The sequence below is a fragment of the Crocodylus porosus genome, unplaced genomic scaffold, assembly GCF_001723895.1.
Source record: "Crocodylus porosus isolate Cpor-Errol unplaced genomic scaffold, CroPor_comp1, whole genome shotgun sequence".
NCBI classification, from domain to species: domain Eukaryota; kingdom Metazoa; phylum Chordata; order Crocodylia; family Crocodylidae; genus Crocodylus; species Crocodylus porosus.
In genome coordinates this window covers 6403153-6420852 of record NW_017728913.1, presented here as the reverse complement: position 1 = coordinate 6420852, position 17700 = coordinate 6403153, and the positions used below count along the sequence as shown (strand labels likewise).

At 41.6% G+C, this 17700-nt stretch overlaps 1 protein-coding gene across 1 annotated transcript in view; it reads left to right on the top strand.

The window, feature by feature from the left end:
* The window catches only part of ZNF827 (zinc finger protein 827), a 116610-nt gene that overhangs the window by 85306 nt on the left and 13604 nt on the right, over nt 1-17700 (top strand). The window contains exons 9-11 of the mRNA XM_019534327.1: nt 13175-13312; nt 14804-14975; nt 16432-16598. Of these exons, the coding sequence (XP_019389872.1) occupies nt 13175-13312; nt 14804-14975; nt 16432-16598 (477 nt within the window). The remainder of the gene's footprint in view (nt 1-13174; nt 13313-14803; nt 14976-16431; nt 16599-17700) is intronic.

The following is a 17700-nucleotide window of genomic DNA, read 5'->3' as shown; positions in this document are numbered from 1 at the left end:
TCCTGCTCCTGCTCCTGCTCCTGCTCCTGCTCCTGCAGCTGTCTGGAGGGAACTGTCTCCCAGGCTCTGGCCTGGGCTGTTTATAAAGGTCTGGCCCTGCCCCCTTTTTGGCCATGTGACCTGCCTGGTTGCCCCAGCAACCGGCACCTGAGCTGCCCCGGTGATTGGCAGCTCCTTACTCCTATTCTAGGAACAGGGCCCTGCCTTGTCCAGGGAAGTGTCCCTGTGACAATGGCGTCATAGGAAAGTAGGGCTGGAAGAAATCTCATGAGGTCATGCAGTCCAGCTAGGTTATCTTTAAGCCATTCCAGCCAAGTAGCTGTCTATTTCTAGGAATGGAGAGCCCACTCCTCTCTGTAGTCTATTCCAATGCTTAACTAGCCACCCTCATAGACAGAAAGTTTTTCCTTTTCTCCAACCATAATTTCCTCTGCTGCAGGTTGAGGCCATTGCCCCTAGTTCCGTCACCTACTGCCACAGAGAAGTCTATCTTCATCTTCTTTGTGATCTCCCTTCACGTATTTGAAGGAAGTCAGCCATAGGGAAAAAAGACTGGATCTGAATTAGTTTGGGCTTTATTTTACTTTCCCAAGTAGGTGATTCTGCTCACCAGCATACAGTTTTTCTGTGACATCTAGTGCTGTCTTTGTCAGGTATATTGGAAGGGCTGCAGAAGCCTGGAGTGGAAAATTTAATCTTACGGAATATTCATTTTGATTTATTGTATCCAGATTCTGAATGGAGAATATTAATATTAAACTTTGTATAGTTCCCTAATTGTATTGTAGCCTGTTCTTTGTGAAAATGCGGTGTCTGCTGGACTTATGAATGGCATATGAACAGATAAAATAACCATTAAATTAATAGTAGACAGTAGTGGTCTTAAAAGTGTGTGAAGAATGCTGAGATGGATTATTAAGTGCATTCTATGTTCAGCATACAATGCAATGAATCATGAGTGCAGAGATAGACATGAACTGGCTCTTGTAGGACCCAAACTTAACGTTACAAACAATACAAGTAAACAAGTTAAAAATCAGGAGAAGCTATTTGGAACTCTGTTAAGGAGAGGCACCAATGCAAATTCCTTCTGACACAGCTATATCTTTTTCTTTTGGCTGTAGTAAAGCCATTTTTAGGGGGTATATCATTACTGTAGGAACATTTGACCATGCAAGTAATATAGAATATGGCTGTATTTCAGGTTGGGTGTTTAACAATAAATAGACTTTTTAAAAAGCAGTAGGACCATTTTCAGCACAAGGCAAGCAATGATGACATTTCCTTTTTATCAATCTATTGATTGATTTTTTGATTGCCCTGTTTGAAAGTAACCCATTAAGCTTTTAAAATCATATATGTTGAAGGGAGAAGAGGATTTGTCATTGGTTCCACTTGCTCTCCTTTGATCTCAAAATTACCTCAATGAAAAAATAATTCAATATCCATCCCACCCATGGTGTATTATTTCTGCTATTGTTAGCAACCCAAATGTCAAACTGATTGACCTCCCACATTGTGACAATCATTAATGATGGCTAAAGGTATGAGAGAACCTTCTGAAACCAATGCAGTGAGCTGAAAGGAATTGTGGTTGACAACATTTTTGCCATCAGTGCTAAATCTCATGACAGGTGCCCACCTGACCATGGCACATGTCATACATCTTTTTCTTTTCTTGCTTTGTTAAGAAATTAAGTTTATAAGAAGACAGCTCTTATGTTAGAGAGGACAGTACAAAGGGAAAATAGGATGTCTTTCCATCCTGTACTCAGTCTGATGTTGGGATTTATCTTTGACATATAGATTGATATCTGTGAAGAAATTATACCAGAATTATCTGTTTTTAGGGTTTATTAACATTTTGCAATTCAGGCGATCCTCACGAGGATTCACAAACATGGACCAATTTAAGATTTTGAATGAAAAGTCTTTCTAAAATCTAATAATTTTCTTAGACCTTGACTTCACATCAGGCAACTTGATTTTGATTTGGAGACCTGAAGAAGAATGCACTGCATTCAAAAGCTTGTTTAAGTCTATCCCAACTATGTAGTTGATCTAATGAAAGGTACATCCCAAAAATCCTTGCCTCTTGCTAGGACCTATTTTCTGGACCACCCTGATCATTGTGGTTCCTCACTCCAGCATTACCATTGTTTTACTTCACCTTTCTGGGGTTAGTTGAGCAATGTGAGAGCAAAACACTCAGCTGTCTTGGAGCTCCTGTCTCAGCTGACTTGCTGGATCGGGCAGTGAAGGATGGGGTCTCAAAACACCAGAGTGCTCCAGGACTGTCCAGTTTTTGAACACCAGCACTAAGCACCCCACTGAAAGTAGAATAGAAGCGTTCATTTGAAAAAAATGGAGTGCTAATGAAAGATGTTGAAATTGGAACTGTCCCTTCGAAAGTAGGACTTATGGTCACCCTATATATGCTATGCCATAGAACTGTGCAGGTGTATAAGACAGTTCTATACATCAAGCTATGGCCTTGAACCCAGGGCCTTGGCCTGCCCATCATGGTAGCTCGCCCCAATCTTTTGCCTCCCCAACAAGTTATAGGGTAGTCAGAACACTTCATCTTGGCCAAGGCACATGCCCACTCCCTGCCACCAGGATGGCCAGCCAAGGTCAGTTGACTTCTTACCCCTTCCCATGTGAGCCCCTGACCTGGAAGGGCAAGTGTCTAGGCATCCAGATGCAACCTTGTATCTAGGTTGCTGCTGCACCCTTGGGTTGTGCTGCTACAGACTCTGATGGATTCTCTGGATATCTGACCTGGCAGGTCTTCTGACCTTGCATTCTGCCTGACCCTCTAGATACTCAGCTTGGCCTGACCTCCTGGGTACTTGATCTGGCTACCCTCCTGACCTTATGCTCTGCCTGACCCTGTGGATCTCCTGCTCGGTTCTCTGGACAGATCTCCTGGCTTCTGACTTCCTGCCTTGCCCCTTCATGACTAATAGTTTGTAGCAACAAGTCCAGAAATAGTCAGCAACCCCTATGTTGCTTACAAAATATATTTTATCTAGAATGGAAAATGAGAATGGAATGGAGAATGAGAGACCTGTTATAAATGAAGAAAGAGACCAAATAGAAAAGGGGATTTTGTTTAGCCAGCCCCATGATTCTTATGCTCCCTCAGAAGGGCATAGAGCTGGATTCTGATCTCTGCTCTCAGGATTACTCCTGTCTTTTATTTATTTTTTACGAGCGACTGTCTATGTAAAATGCATAAAGAGTTATGGGAACAAGACCCAAAGCCAGTACTCCATCCATCTTGGAGTAGCAAAAATGGTGGAGCTACAGAAGCTGCCTCATTTGCTCTTTCTTTATGGGCCTAGGACCTTACATTTTTTTAGCTGCCTAGTTGCCCAGCTTCAACCTGAAAAGTGTAGGGTGCCCCCACCCAACCTAGCCTAGTGGTTAGAGGCCTCACCTGGGAAGTGTGAGGTATGCTGGTAATCTTCTCAGGATGAGGTAGCCTAAAACCCAGACCTTCCAGTTCCTGGTTGAGTGCTCCAACCACTAGGCATTGTTTCCATCACCTGAATTCAATACACATTAGATGTGCTCATTGTGTCTCTCTAAGGCACCGGTTTTCAAACTGTGGGGCATGCCCCCTTTGGGGGGCATAAAGGAACATTGGTGGTGGGCACAGTATAGGGGTGCACAGGCAAGAGGTTTTCAAAGAGCTTGTGCCACTGTAGCCTTGCAGGGGGATGCAAGGGCAGGGAGCCCTGGGCAGGCTCTGCGAGTGGGCTGCTGTGCCTCTGGGAACCTGGGTTGGCAGGTGCGCAGTCCAGAGCTGCAGTGGGGCCAAGGCAAGAGGCCCTGGAGCCACGGCAGGGAAAACCCACCCTGCTGAGTCAAGCCATGGCAGCTGCTAGGATGAGGGGCACCCTGTGCCTGGCTGCACTGCTTCTCTGGGGTGGGGTGGGGGGTGGGGATAAGCCAATTTGTTACTCAGAGTGGGGCTGAGCTCAAAAAATTTGAAAACCACTGCCCTAGGGACTTAGGTTATGTTCTCCCAGCAGCAATATAAATTGTACCAGAAATCAGACAGTAGTGAGGCACTTCAGTTCTTTGAGTAAATCACTTCAGCTCATCCTCAGAAGCCCATTTATAGATGCCTAGGGAACCAGGCCAAACTGGAGGCGCCAGGTAATTTTTTTTTTTTTTTCTAGGCTTCTAATGTGTGTTGTATCTTCTGGCAGTGTGTTAACTTGAATTACTCTTTGGGGCTCTAACGGTAGAATCCATCTTGCAACCAATTCTGAGTTGCCCAAATACTCTGGGCACATAAGTGCCTCCGTTGTAGGAAAAGGGATATCTGTGCACCTCCAGAGAGTGATCCTGTTCCTACGATGAGGGCATTTTGGTTGTCCATTAGTGAAATTGGATTCTGTCTTAGGGGTGCAAACTCTGCTTAAGCCCTGCTTTCTTGCATATGTACTGGCCTCTGGCTGCTTACCACTCCATCCAGAAAGAGCACACACCATCTGCAGACGCTTCCTCAGCCTGACGAAGGGTATTTGTAACCAAAAGCTTGCTAAGAAGAATTTTTCCAACTAGTTGAGTTGGTTTAATAAAAGATAGCAGATTTACCCAAAGAACCTTGTCTGCCTGTGTCCTTAGATCAATACGGCTACAACCTGCACCCCTAGGCCCTGGTTAGGTGTTTGCAGAACCAGTCTGAAAGTGGCCCTAGGTCTTTTTCACTGAAGTCTAAAATGCTCCCTTTCCTCTTTAACCCATCTGTAGAAAATGACATCTTTATCTATTGTTTTCCATTACTCTTTGAAGCACTGGTAGGCTATTCTGTTGTTCACTGGAATAAGTCAGTGCACAATAGTAGTGTTCCCTTACACGTAGCATATAAGCACTATATTCCAGTACTTTTAGCCTTATTACTGTACAGTACATAGAACTTTTTAAGAATTATACTTTGGTTATACAGAATACCTTGTATTATACTTTTCCCTCTATTAAATAAGGATCTATATGAGCAGAAATTTAGACTATCACAGTAACATTACAGTGGCATTCACTGTATTTCCATAGTCATGTTAATTATTTGCAAAACCATATGAAAAATAATTAAGAGAATCTCATGTAGCTTTAGTTGGTTTTGTCTTATTTTTTTTCACAAATTGTGTCCTGGGACAGACTATACCATGTGTGCTGTTTTTCAGTAAACATAAAACAAAGATTACATTCCTTCTAGTAAATGGAACAAAGATTAGTATATTTGGGTGATACATCTGTAAGAGAGAAATGTCAAAATTTCCATTAGTAGTCATTAATATCTGATGTGTAGTATATTTAAATAGTGTTCCAGGTGATGGAACTGAATATTTTTTAAAGCAACAGACGAGTAGAAGAAAAATATTAATGAGACAAGCCCAAGCAGATAAACTTACAGAATTTCAACAGAAGTGAGTGAAAGAAATAGGATTCTTTTTAAATTGGGGATATGTCGTGTGTATGAGTAAAAACAAAGCTACTCATCATCAGTTAATCATATCAAACAAAATTCTGCAAATGTTTCTGCTCCCAGTAAAAGATACTATCTAAAAATAAAATTCTGGATAGTTCAGTGTGGCAATGACAAATGAAATGGCATTCATCCTGGACCACACATACTGTAAGTAAATAGCAAGGCACAGTTCCTTAGAAAGGAACTTCAATATCTGGAAATAATCCACCATTTATTTTAATTGAATTACTACTAACATGAATTCTGGCAGTGCAGGTAGAACCACGGTGAAGAGATTGTTTTTGTAAGTGGGGATAGGAGTGAGAGAGATTGTTTTTGAAGAAGATGCAACTTCATCTTCATCTGCAGCTTGTAAGTTGTGTGCAGGTTTTTCTGAAGCAAACACAGTAGTACTTTAATGGCACAGTTAAGTCTCAAGCCAGGTTTTAAATACTGTGCTTTGGCACAGGTGATGGATGGACAAATGGAAAGCTTCAAAGCAAGAAAATTTACCTGAAATAAGGTAAATGTCTCAAAGGTAGAGAGGCAAAGAAAGTAGAAAGGCACTGTCCAAAAGGAGCAGTTTCTCGCCAAGAGAAACAAAGAAGCAGCATAGTTGAGTGCAATGAGGAAAGGAGAGGAGAGTAAAGGAGAGGAGATTTTTTTTACAAACAAATATATATTTTTGGTTGACCGAATGTTCTAACTTTCTGAATAGAACTTTTATTCACACAGATTCACAGATCTGTATGAATAAAAGTTTTATTCAGAAAGCTGGAACATTCAGTCAACCAAATATATATATTTGTTAAATGTTTTCCCTTTAAAAGACAAAGAAATGGAAGTACTCTCACAAACCATACAAGCCTTGTTGACACAAATATAGAGCTATGTATAACGCTCTGTCCTCTTTCTGTGTAAAATGAGCTACTTGAAGGATAGCAAAATATTAATAGAATGATGATCCAGTTCAGGTTGGTAGCAACTGGATGCTATATCTGGCTTTTCATTGTTCCCTGTGAAGTATTTGGTCCTGGTCCAACATGTTCTTTCAGGTCAAAGTTGAAGCACAGTGGCAAATGCTACCTCTAGGGTCACATCTGTGTTGTCCCTGTTTCTAGTCTCCATCTCTGCACTCAGAAATCTGGTCTCCTTACCTGACATTGCTTTTTCCAAGGGTGGCTGCTTCTTTCCTTCTTATGCTTTGCCTGGAGTTGTCCCCTAAGGTATGGAACATCAGAGGTATTAAATGGTTTCTTTCCCTTCCTGGGATCTTGTCTACCTTTTTTCCTAATGATTTCCTTCTCTGAATTCAACATCAGTCTCTGCCTCTGTCTCTCAGCTCCATCTTTGGTGACTCAACTTCTGTGCTGACTTATTGCCTGATCCCATAAATTCCTTACTCTTGGCCTTCATTACTTCATTTAGCCATCAACCCAGATTGACCAAGTGGCAATTAACCTCAAATTCAGTAAGCACTACTCCTCTGATCTCTGTGTCACAGAGGATACTTGTCTCATCCTTACCTCACCTTCAAAACAACTGACCTGGCTTCCTCTTGACCACTTGCATGACATGAACAACTCCAAGTTTAAATATAAAAACGATACACATTTTAAAGGAAAGAGGAGATTGTAAATTCTGGCTGCTTCTGTTTAGGCTGAAGCAGCATCTTTCACTTAAACCATCACCCTTTTTAGGTAGTTTTCTTGTGTAGGAAACTCCGTTCAGTCTATTTTAGTGAGATTCCATGTGCACTGAAGAACTTGCCCATGAATACGGCTTTTCCCAGACTGGGACCTCCAGTTGTAGAAACTTTGGATCACATCTGATGTCAGATGACAAGGCAGTGAAACAATTAAAATTCTAAATGTTAATTCATCTCTTTCATACAACTTTTTTGCTTCATTGTTTTTCAGCTGAATCATTGTTTTATATTACAGGGTAGGGCTTGGCAACTTTTCGTCACCCCAGGCCACTGCTTCCAATATAGCCCACAGCAGAAATGGCAAATGTCCCCTCCCTTCTCCCACCACACCCCAAAAAGCCAAGCTGCCTGCACTTATACTGGCCACTGATCTCCTTCCCCAAAGGCAATGGAGAGGAACACATTTTGTGGCAAGGGTAAGTGCGCAAGAGCAGCAGGGAGGGCTGAGGAGGGGTGCGCTACACAGAGGATGGGCGGCACAGCACAGCTGCTTGCCTCAGATCCCCTAGGCCGCCCCAGTCTGGATTGGACCTTCATGGGCCATGTGCAGTTCCCAACAGTAAATTGCTGTTCTAAAACATTCTCGTTTTCTTATCTGCCAACTGTTCACAGTGCTGTGCTACAGTTTAAATACAGTGCAGTCTAAAACGTTGTGAAGTAATTATGTAAAAAGAGATGAAAAGCTAAATAACATGATAAATAAAGGAAAATAAACAAGACTACCATGTGTCATAATCTAAAACTAGAGTCTCTCAGCACCATTCTGTTTGGTGAACTACTAATGGTCACAGTGCTGTTTTAGTGAATCTGGGCAGTTATTTATGTATTCAGGTCACACTTTGTTCTTTTCTTTGCTTATAGCTTGAACCATACAAAGCATTCTCTCTAAGCAGATCTCAAGCCAAAGTCAGGTTAAAAACGTTTTATGTATTTTGCTGTATGCTGATGTCACCAGTTTGAGGATGCAAAACCAAATTCACCACTGTGCATGAAGAATCCATTAACATACATAAATAGTTCATATTAATGTAAATGATGCAGGTTTTTGAAAAAAATGCACATTCAACTTTCTTTTAAGTTCCTAAGTTTCCTTGTCTGTCAGAAGCTGGCCCATTTGATGGATGTATTTCTGCAGTTGTCCAGCTTCTACCTGCCTTTCCTTTCTCTCAATGTCTCACCTCTTCCTTGGCCACCAGGCTTACACAGCTTCTGGGTTTGAAAATGGCTAGGATTGGTGGAGAAGTGACACCTGTGCGGGGCAGAATGCACAAGAATGCTGCCAACAAGCTTTGCTTTGTTTCTTAAATCACCAAATATTATTAAAATTGAACCTCACCTTCTTAAACCTCCCCAAAAAATGTTTATTATTTATCATAACATGCAGCAAATACAGTTTTGAGCAGTACCATAACCCGAGGTGGGCAAGCGGGGCATCAACCCTGGATGCCGATTCACATGGGACACCAGAATGTCAGCCTCCAGGATGCCGCTGCCACAACAGCCCCCATTTCAGGAGCTTGTCCTAAGGTGGCAGCATGCCCCAACTATAGCATCCCCTTCTCTTTCTCCACACCAGTCAGGGGGCCAAAACTTCAAGTTACACTTCTGATCTTGAAGCTTTTATGCATTTGTCTCAAAAAGATTTTTTTTTGGTTATTTATTTATTTTAATTTGGTCTTGGGATTTTCTCTGTTTCTGTTTTTATTGGTGCACTTCAGAACCTATTGGCTTAGCATTTCACTGGGCATCGCTTGTGTTAAACCTGTAACTTTCCGTACAGAATTGTTTCTTGCTGATTTGGGAAATTCAGTATTTTTTGTAAGTTGTACTCTTCTTATTACATAAAAGCTTTGGAATTTGCCTTTCACTTTGTTTTCTTCTAAATATTGATTTAAACAAGGAAACTTATGCCAAACGCCATTTAATATTTTTGAAAGGTAGAGATTTCTTGGCATACAAAACCAATACAGATTCAAAGAAACGGGAAAGGAAAAATGTACGTTAGATCAACTATGCAGTCTCTATAGCATTTCTCCTATAAGTTCCTGATCAAGTCCTTTTCTCTACCTGTTATACATTACTAGTGTGTTGCATGTTACGTAGAAACTTTTTGTCTAGAATTTAATGGAAGAGCCTCTTCTAGCACTCTAAATAACCGAGGATGGATATCAGTGGGAGGACTTTCTTATAATCAAGTACTGTATTATTACACAGCATTAGTTGGTCTCGGTCCAGGTCCTTCCCGTCTTCTTGCATGACTCCGCTGTCTGTGGTATTTCTAAAGAATAATGATACTGACTTTCTCTCTGAAGTGCTTTGAGATACCCAGATGGAAAGTGCTGTATACAAGCCAGGCTTTAATATTATTGTCTACTATACTATTGTGGTATATGAGCTGCCGGACATGTATCCACATCACAAAACCACTATCACAATTGCCACTAATTAGAAACCTTGTTTTCAGCCTCCACAGAGGAGCCAACACTTGAATTGATATGATGATTTGAAATATCCACTCACCCCTAGAGGTGAGTTTGCCACTTAGGAAGCAAATTGGTGGATGCATTTGCAAAACTTTCTTCACCTATTGTATGGCCAAAGAGCTTCAGTTTCCATGCATGACAGACAAGGGTTTTTTACAACATAAAATTGCTCAATGTAATTGATTTCTATGGGAGTTGAGGTCCTTGCAAGAAATGGTCCTCAGATGCTCATTTTGATCATCAGGACCTCAGATGCTCATTTTGGTCATGATAAGCCAAAGTAGGAAGTGCCTTAAACAAAATACTTTGCAGCTTCTGAGCCAGGAAAGCCATTTGGAAGCTACTGGATAAAAAACACTGTAGGTTTCATTCTTGTCATAGAGCTTTAAAATAAATCCGAGTACCTATAGCACCAAAACTATCCTATTCTGTATCAGTGAAAAAATACAGTTATTATACAAGGGCCTCATTTTCAGTGGCCCTAAATAATCTAAAAATGATGTTTTTCCAACTGTCTATCAATTCCTCACAACTGTGCTAGATGTAAGTCCATACACAGGCAACATGGAAAATGTATAGTGACTAATAGTAAAAGGATTTGTGAAGAGATTTATTTACTTTTAATTGAGTCTGCTCATTTGGTATGTACCCTAATTAACTCATTTTTGTTGTGGCCATATTGAAGGAAGCTGCAACCTCATGACCTTTTCTTATAATTATTACCATATTCCTCTTTTGAAGCACTGTTTTGATTATGTACTCAGAAAGATCTCCTAAAATACCCATAGCAGTGGTGTAAAGTCAGAATTTCCACTGTTTTGAACTCAAGAATAATAATCAAAGAGTCATTCTGCATTGATGTTCTTGGAAGTTAAGTGTAACACATGGTGCACATTTTCCTTTTCTTGTTAAAGCTTACAGAATGCCTAATTTTGCAGAAGCACAAGTCGTCTCACTAGAAATGCTGAAGAATAATGTACGAGGAAGATAATACAGTAGCATCCAAACATTTATGTCAAAGCTCCTTTGTGCTAGGTGTTCTACAAACACATCCTGTATCATCCTAGCATCGTTTAAAAAAAACCAAACAGAAATGGACAAGTAGCTTTGGAAGTTCTGGAGTTGATTCTCAAGAACACATGCTGAGCTAGTTGCATGGATTCCTCCCTCCCACCAAATTAGGCACTATTTTTATTACTGCTTAAACTGAACACGATACCTGACAAATATCTATTCAGCTAAAAAGCTGCCTACCCAATTCTGATCTATCAATGGAAGCAGGACTGTAGACCGGATTGCTCAACTTGCAACTCCAGGGGACCCTGGGTTATAGAGGCATCACCAGTACTTGTATAACATTTATTGCTCATGTTTTAGAAACTAGTAGTGTTCAGATCAAGTTATGTTGGCAGACGGAGGTTTGTAGCAGTGACTTGAGCTCTGTGGGGAAATGTGAAGTCTTGGCCTTTTGGGTGTTCCAGGTTGAATTATGTCATAAAACGTCCTCTCCTGTTTATCAGGAAATCCCAACCAGTTCTCCTGTTTCACTCAATACGCATATGCTCAGCTCTGCAGTATTTGACTTGTTATTTATTCACCTGTTCCCCTTGTTGTCCCAGACACCATGGGGAAAAGAAGAATAAATTGCTCTGAATCTTGCACCCGTATGTTAAAGGGATCTCAGGTGGAAGTTGAAGATCCTTAACTAAAAGAGGGACTGCTCCATCTGCTACTGTACCTAGAGCAGGGGTCAGCTACCTACAGCCTGTAGGCTGGATCTGGTCCACAAAGAGGTCCAATCTAGCCCACAGAGGTCTGATCTAGAATGGGGGGTCATGGCACAGAGCTGTGCCATGCTGCCCATCCCCTCCACAGGTGCCAGCTGGTCTGCCGTGTCCATACTTCCCTGGCTGCAGAGGGGTCAGGAATCTGTAGTGAGGAAAACACAGATGCGGCAGAGCAAAGTGCGTGCAGACAGTTGTCAGCTGGCTGCTGAGGGAGAGATGACTTTTGGCCCTCAGCCACAGCTGGGTCGTAAACTGTGGCTTGCTGGCCCCTGGTCTGGAATATTCCTGAATGTATTTTCACCCTTTGATCTCTAAGTATAACAGTCTGTTATATTCAAGTGTAATGTATAAAGCTATGTCCTCTGGCTTATGCTGATACTTGGCTTCTGACAAATAAAGTAACATCACTACCATCCTCAAGCTCTACTGGTTCTCCCTTCATTCCTAGATCCAATTCAGAATTTTCCTCCATACCCTTGGTATGGCCTGTCTTGTAAAAATCATGATTTTCTACTCCTATCCACATTACCTGTCATTTAATACTTCCATTTTCTTTACACCTCCACACAAACTGTTAATATGAAAGCTTTTACTTCTGCATCTTCTGCCATCTGGAACAGCCTTTCTGTAATGGAAAAATCTATTCTTAAAACATTTAAGGTCACCTTTGTCCCTAAAGAGGACTCTTTCCTAGTTCTTAGCTTCTTAGTGCAAGAAAGTATAGAACTCTTCAAGCCATTGCAGTTTTGATCCTTGAGGGGAATGGGTGCAGAATAGAGCTTGTTCCATCTCCCATCCCCTGATGGAGATACTGCAACCTTTTAGTTTAACCTGTGCCTTTGCAACCTGCAATTTCTGATTGATCAGGTGACAAACGTCCCACACTAAAAGAAGCTATTGCAGATGCAAATTATTGAAAAAACTTGCTTCTGTAAGTGAGTAGTAAAAATTAGTGTAAAACTACCACCTCAGAAAGGTTTCCCTCAAACACCAAGGTGGGTGAAGTGAGAAGGCTAATTAATTCTTCAGAGAAGTAGATTACAGGTCAGTAAATTTCCCTGCTTTTACTTGCCTGAACTTCTCTGTCTACAGTATACGGTTTTAACTCTTCAACTTTATATAAACTCTAAAATGGTCTGTGACACTCTGAAAATGCCAGATGCACACAAAGGCATAGGTGCAGCAGGCAAACCACTGGCATGGTCAAATTACATACCTGGTGCATGTGGAAGTAGAGTAACACATGATGGTAGAGGCCAGTTACTTTGGAATAGTGTGCATACCACCTGGTTTATTTAACGTGATTCGGTGGCGGGGGCGGGGGTAGGGAGGAACACTTTTATTGATATTTGTTTGCTTCTTTTTATACTTGCTGAAAGATTTTGTCAAACTATTGCTTGCTACCAGTGTAAACTAGTCTCGCACAGAGTCATAAATAACCTTGTTTTTTCAAGTTTTGATATGGTGTCTAAAACTGTTCCAGTTTTCTGCAAGCCTTTCATAGTATGTCGTATGTGAAGCTTTAACCATGCAAGAGAGGCATACTTGCCATTTAGACTGAAGACTAAACCTGTTTCTTAAAGAAAGCCTAGTTTGATGTGGAGTCTGTGCAATCTGGGGCCAAAGGTGTTGCACTTATATGCAGTAATCTGTAGAATGAAATCCTTTTAAATGGCTAAATTAAGACTTTGTATTTATGCATGTTTTGGCATAGAAACAGAAAAGATAGGGCTGGAGGCAGGAAATGGATTGCCCTCCTGGAAATTTAATGACCAACTCTTTCCCTGTGACGTGTGTGGAAAAGTGTTTGGCCGCCAGCAAACATTGTCCCGACATCTTTCACTGCACACAGGTAAATCAAACTCCCTGGCCTTTCCTCTTACAGTGTTGGGCAACTTTCCTCATTTCTTTGCAAGTTAAGCATGAAAGGTATCTCTGATGAGAAAGTGGGTACTGTGGCAAGAACCATTCTCTACTTCTTTCCCCAAAAGTGGAGGAGCTAATTAGAAGCTAATTAATATTTTAATTTATTACAGTCCACCTAAAATTCATCTTTAAAAAATGGACAGACTGGAATCTGTCCCAGTATCCGTTTTTGGCAATAGATACCTTTTCTGGTAGCCACCACTTAAATCATCTTGGAAACAGGGCTCTGAAGAGAAGTAGGTTGCAAAAATATTTGAAAGGGTCGTGAGCATATGAAGCAAGGGTCCCAGAAAAATGTGGGAAAGCATGGGCTTCCTGTTGCAGGCTGATAGCCTTCCAGCCTGCAAGGAGCTGCATGGGGTGATTGGAGGCAGCGGGTACACGTGCATCTGTGCATGCAGCTGCACGTGGCTGGCATGCTGCCAGGCAGGGTCATGGGAGCAGCCCCAGCAGCTGAATGCAGGTAAGTCCATGGGGAGTGGGAGTTGGAGGTCCAGACCTTGGGGATTGTCTGGGGGGGGACCTGTGTGTGGGTCAGGGGTGTGTGGAGGGGATGGGTGTGTAGTGGGGTGGGTGCCTGTCAGCACCGGAGGAAGGTGGCTGGGTGCTGAGGCTGGAGCAGGGCAGAGATGCATAGTGGGGGTAGGTGCCTGCCCCTCCAGCAGGCAAAGGGGGCGGGGGGTTCTTCAGGGGACAGTAGGGAGCTGCGTGGCTGGGCTGGCAGCACTGGAGCCGGTGCCTGTACTCGCAGGGGCAGGGCAGCCAGGAGATGCTGCTTGGGGGTGAGAGGGGCCATAACCCGGCTGCCTGGCACAGCGCAGCAGCCCCAGCCCAAGGCAGGGGGTGCCACTGGCCTCCCCTCCTCCTCCCTCCAGCCCGCGCTGAGGCCAGACTCATTCCACTGTTGCCTGTATGAGCCAGAGCCGCCACAGCCACCGTGCTTCAGCCCATGTGGGATGGGGGCTGCTGGAGGCCCCCTCTGGCAGGGCTGGTGTGGGGACAGGACAGGGGGCTGTGGGTTTCTAGTGAGGAGCACCAGCTTGGTCCTTGGGGCTGTAGGTCAGACCTGGCCATCGATCGTTATAAATGGGTCCTGGTATAAAAACAGTGAGAACCACTGTTCTAGACAATATGATGTACTTTTATGTTGTTCATTTGTAAACTATATACCAAGGGTTAAAATAAAAAACTCCCTTAAATCAGCTGAAAATCAGTTATCTACATAAATAATTACTGAGAATTGCGATGGCTTTCTAGAGTTTTTTAATATCCAGGGAAAATCATTTGAGTTTATTCTGAATGCTGTAAAACTTTGAATGCAAATAAGTATGTCGGTGATTATTTGATATTTCCAAACTATGTCACTTAATGCTTAAACATACATTTAAGGTTGTCTGATGGGGTTTTTTTTCCCCAGAAGAGAGAAAATACAAATGCCATTTGTGCCCCTATGCTGCCAAGTGCCGTGCTAATCTGAACCAGCATCTGACCGTCCATTCTGTGAAGCTGGTGAGTACAGACACTGAGGACATTGTCAGCGCTGTCACTTCTGAAGGCAGTGATGGAAAGAAGCACCCTTATTATTACAGGTGAGGAACCAGCACAGGGCTGTTCACCAGAGACCAGAATCCACATGTTTTATCTGCCTGTCTGCTTACTAAAGACAAGGGTTCTCCTTTTTGTTCTAAGGTAGAATTTAACTGAATATACTCAGCTTATGTTGGACTTAGGGTCAGCAGCAAAACCCAGATGGCTGCATCAGGTTTCTTGATCTTGCCAGTGATTGCAAAGGATCATGTACTTTGAGGCAGATGAGCCTTTAAAAGTCTTAGAATTCTTCACCACAAGAACAGATATATTTAATATGTTCTGCTGTATGTATGTAAATATGCTATCACTCACATAGCCACAGTAAGTTTAATAGTTCAGTGCTTCTACTTAATTTGGTTAGGTCAAGAAAATCAAACAAAATTTTTGGAATTAAATTATAACTATTAAAAATCTAACTTTTACCTTCTGTTTTTGTCTATTTTGATTGTTTTAGATAGGTACATTTTAATTCAGCTACTTTCATGTTATAAGGAGGACCACAATTGTGAAGGAAAAGAGATGATCGTTAGAAAAGCCTGTGATGAAAAATGAATTGTACAGCTAAAATTGCACTTTTCAGAGATATTCACTAACACAAGCTTTGTCATATACTCCGAGAGCTTGTCATATGCACCTTATTTCATGGGCATCTTATTTTAGTCTAAATGCTTAGGACAGATCTAATTACAAAATCATAGAAATAAGAAATGAACAAGACCCATTAGATTATCTAGCTCATTTATGAATGCAAGATTTGTTCTCTAGAGCACATGCTTTCTAAAATGTTTTGACTTGTTTTAAATGTTAATGGACTAATGGAAAAATAAGAGGAAGACACGGAGAAGACATTTTAAATGAAAGGGCTTCCATCTGTTCCTTCTGAACATCGTCTTATTTATATGCTAGCTGTGGAATTTTGTAGAAGTGCTAAATACTTGCATTGCTGATGGCTACTTTCGTCCAGTCAAGCATGAGGAATCCTCAAATCCATTTTTACGTGTTTACATTTGGAGTGCCAGGCAGTTCTGCACAAGATCCCAGTCTGACATGGGAATCGTTCCAGAGCTTGACTGGCTCCTGGAGTGGGCAGCAAGCACTCAGCTTGTCAGTGTATCAGTCCTACTAAACATCTTGGCAAATCTGCAGTGCATCTTATTGCCCAAAGGAATCAGCTAGGTGATAAGCAGCATCTGGAATCTGTAGTTTTTAATTAACTTTATGATTATTTAGCATCATTATAGCATGTTTGGGATTGTTGCATTGTGTCTGGTCTTAATCAGGTTGGCATGGCCATCAGTTCAGAGAGTGTTCAGCATAGCAAAGAATTTTCCAATGAAAATTCAACCTTAAGGAAGAGGGGCAATTTAGGAATCAAGTTTTCATATGAAAATGAACAGAATGCACTTAAATTTGTTTTTGTTTTTTTTGATGTTTCTAATTCCCTTCTCCCTGCAGCTGTCATGTGTGTGGCTTTGAGACAGAGATGAATGTCCAGTTTGTCAGTCACATGTCCCTTCATGTGGATAAAGAGCAGTGGATGTTCTCTATTTGCTGTACAGCATGTGATTTTGTCACCATGGAAGAGGCAGATATGAAGGCTCATATCAGCAGCAAGCACCCAGGTGAGGATCTGTCCCTGTTCCTATGATCTCTTCTTTCCTTTTGAGTGAAGCCCTTTACCACCTCATCCTGAGCACTATTTTTCTCCACTGAAGTGCCCCCAATCCTATAAAGCTGGAGTGAGTGAGTTCCCCCTCCAGACCTACACAAATTTGATGGTGTAGAGATCCGTTTCCCAGACTGGGGAATAAATGAAGGACAGTATCTTAAAGTTTCTAGGAAGTTACAGTTGTCAGTATTGCCAATCTTATTCTTTTGCTTACTATTTATTTATTAGTTACTCTTTCATTAAAATTCTAAATTGACTCCAGTGACTATAAGGTGACTTGTTGGTATTAAGTGCAGGCAGCTGATCACAGAATGGCAGTATTTTGGAATCGGATATTACATTTCACTGAATTGTGCCAATATTTGAAGTTTTATCCCTTCCTTCATGGTCTGTAGACCGTTGCTGTTTAGTTAGGGCTCTTAGCAACTAAACTAATGCTGCTGTTGCTGCCTTTTGGTCCCAACTCCATATTAAATAGTTGAGGAAGTCATGATTCTGTTTAACTTCTGTGTTTTCACCAGTTCTGTTCATTTAATAGCAGAAGATAAGAATTCCTGCATTACCTCTTAGTAATGACAATTTTTGAATGAGCCACATATATTTATTCCAACTAATGAAGCCTGGCATAATTTAAGAAGAAGAAAATGGGAATGCTTTTAATTAATTTCTCTTGCAATATCACTAGTAATAAGGATTTTACTATTAGAAACTGACATTTTTTTCAGTAATGTATGAGGTAGAATTGAATCTAGCTCAATCTTTCATTGATTTGTTGCCTGCAGTTCTACCAGGAATAAAGTTAGGGGGGTTGTACTCAAGTTGCAAAAAGAAGCACTAAATGTAAGTACTGAAATATGAAGCCACTGAAAGTCCATGCTGTACTGTGAGCATGGGCAGGCAACCCATCCCTCCTCCCATGGCCCTCCCTGGGGTTCTGTGATAGGGAGTTGCACCGGTACTGTAAGAAACTGCACATAGCTGCAGAACAAGTCACCAGCCAGCACTAACGAATTTATTCTCAAAATGACCATAATTATCCCCATTTTACAGATGGG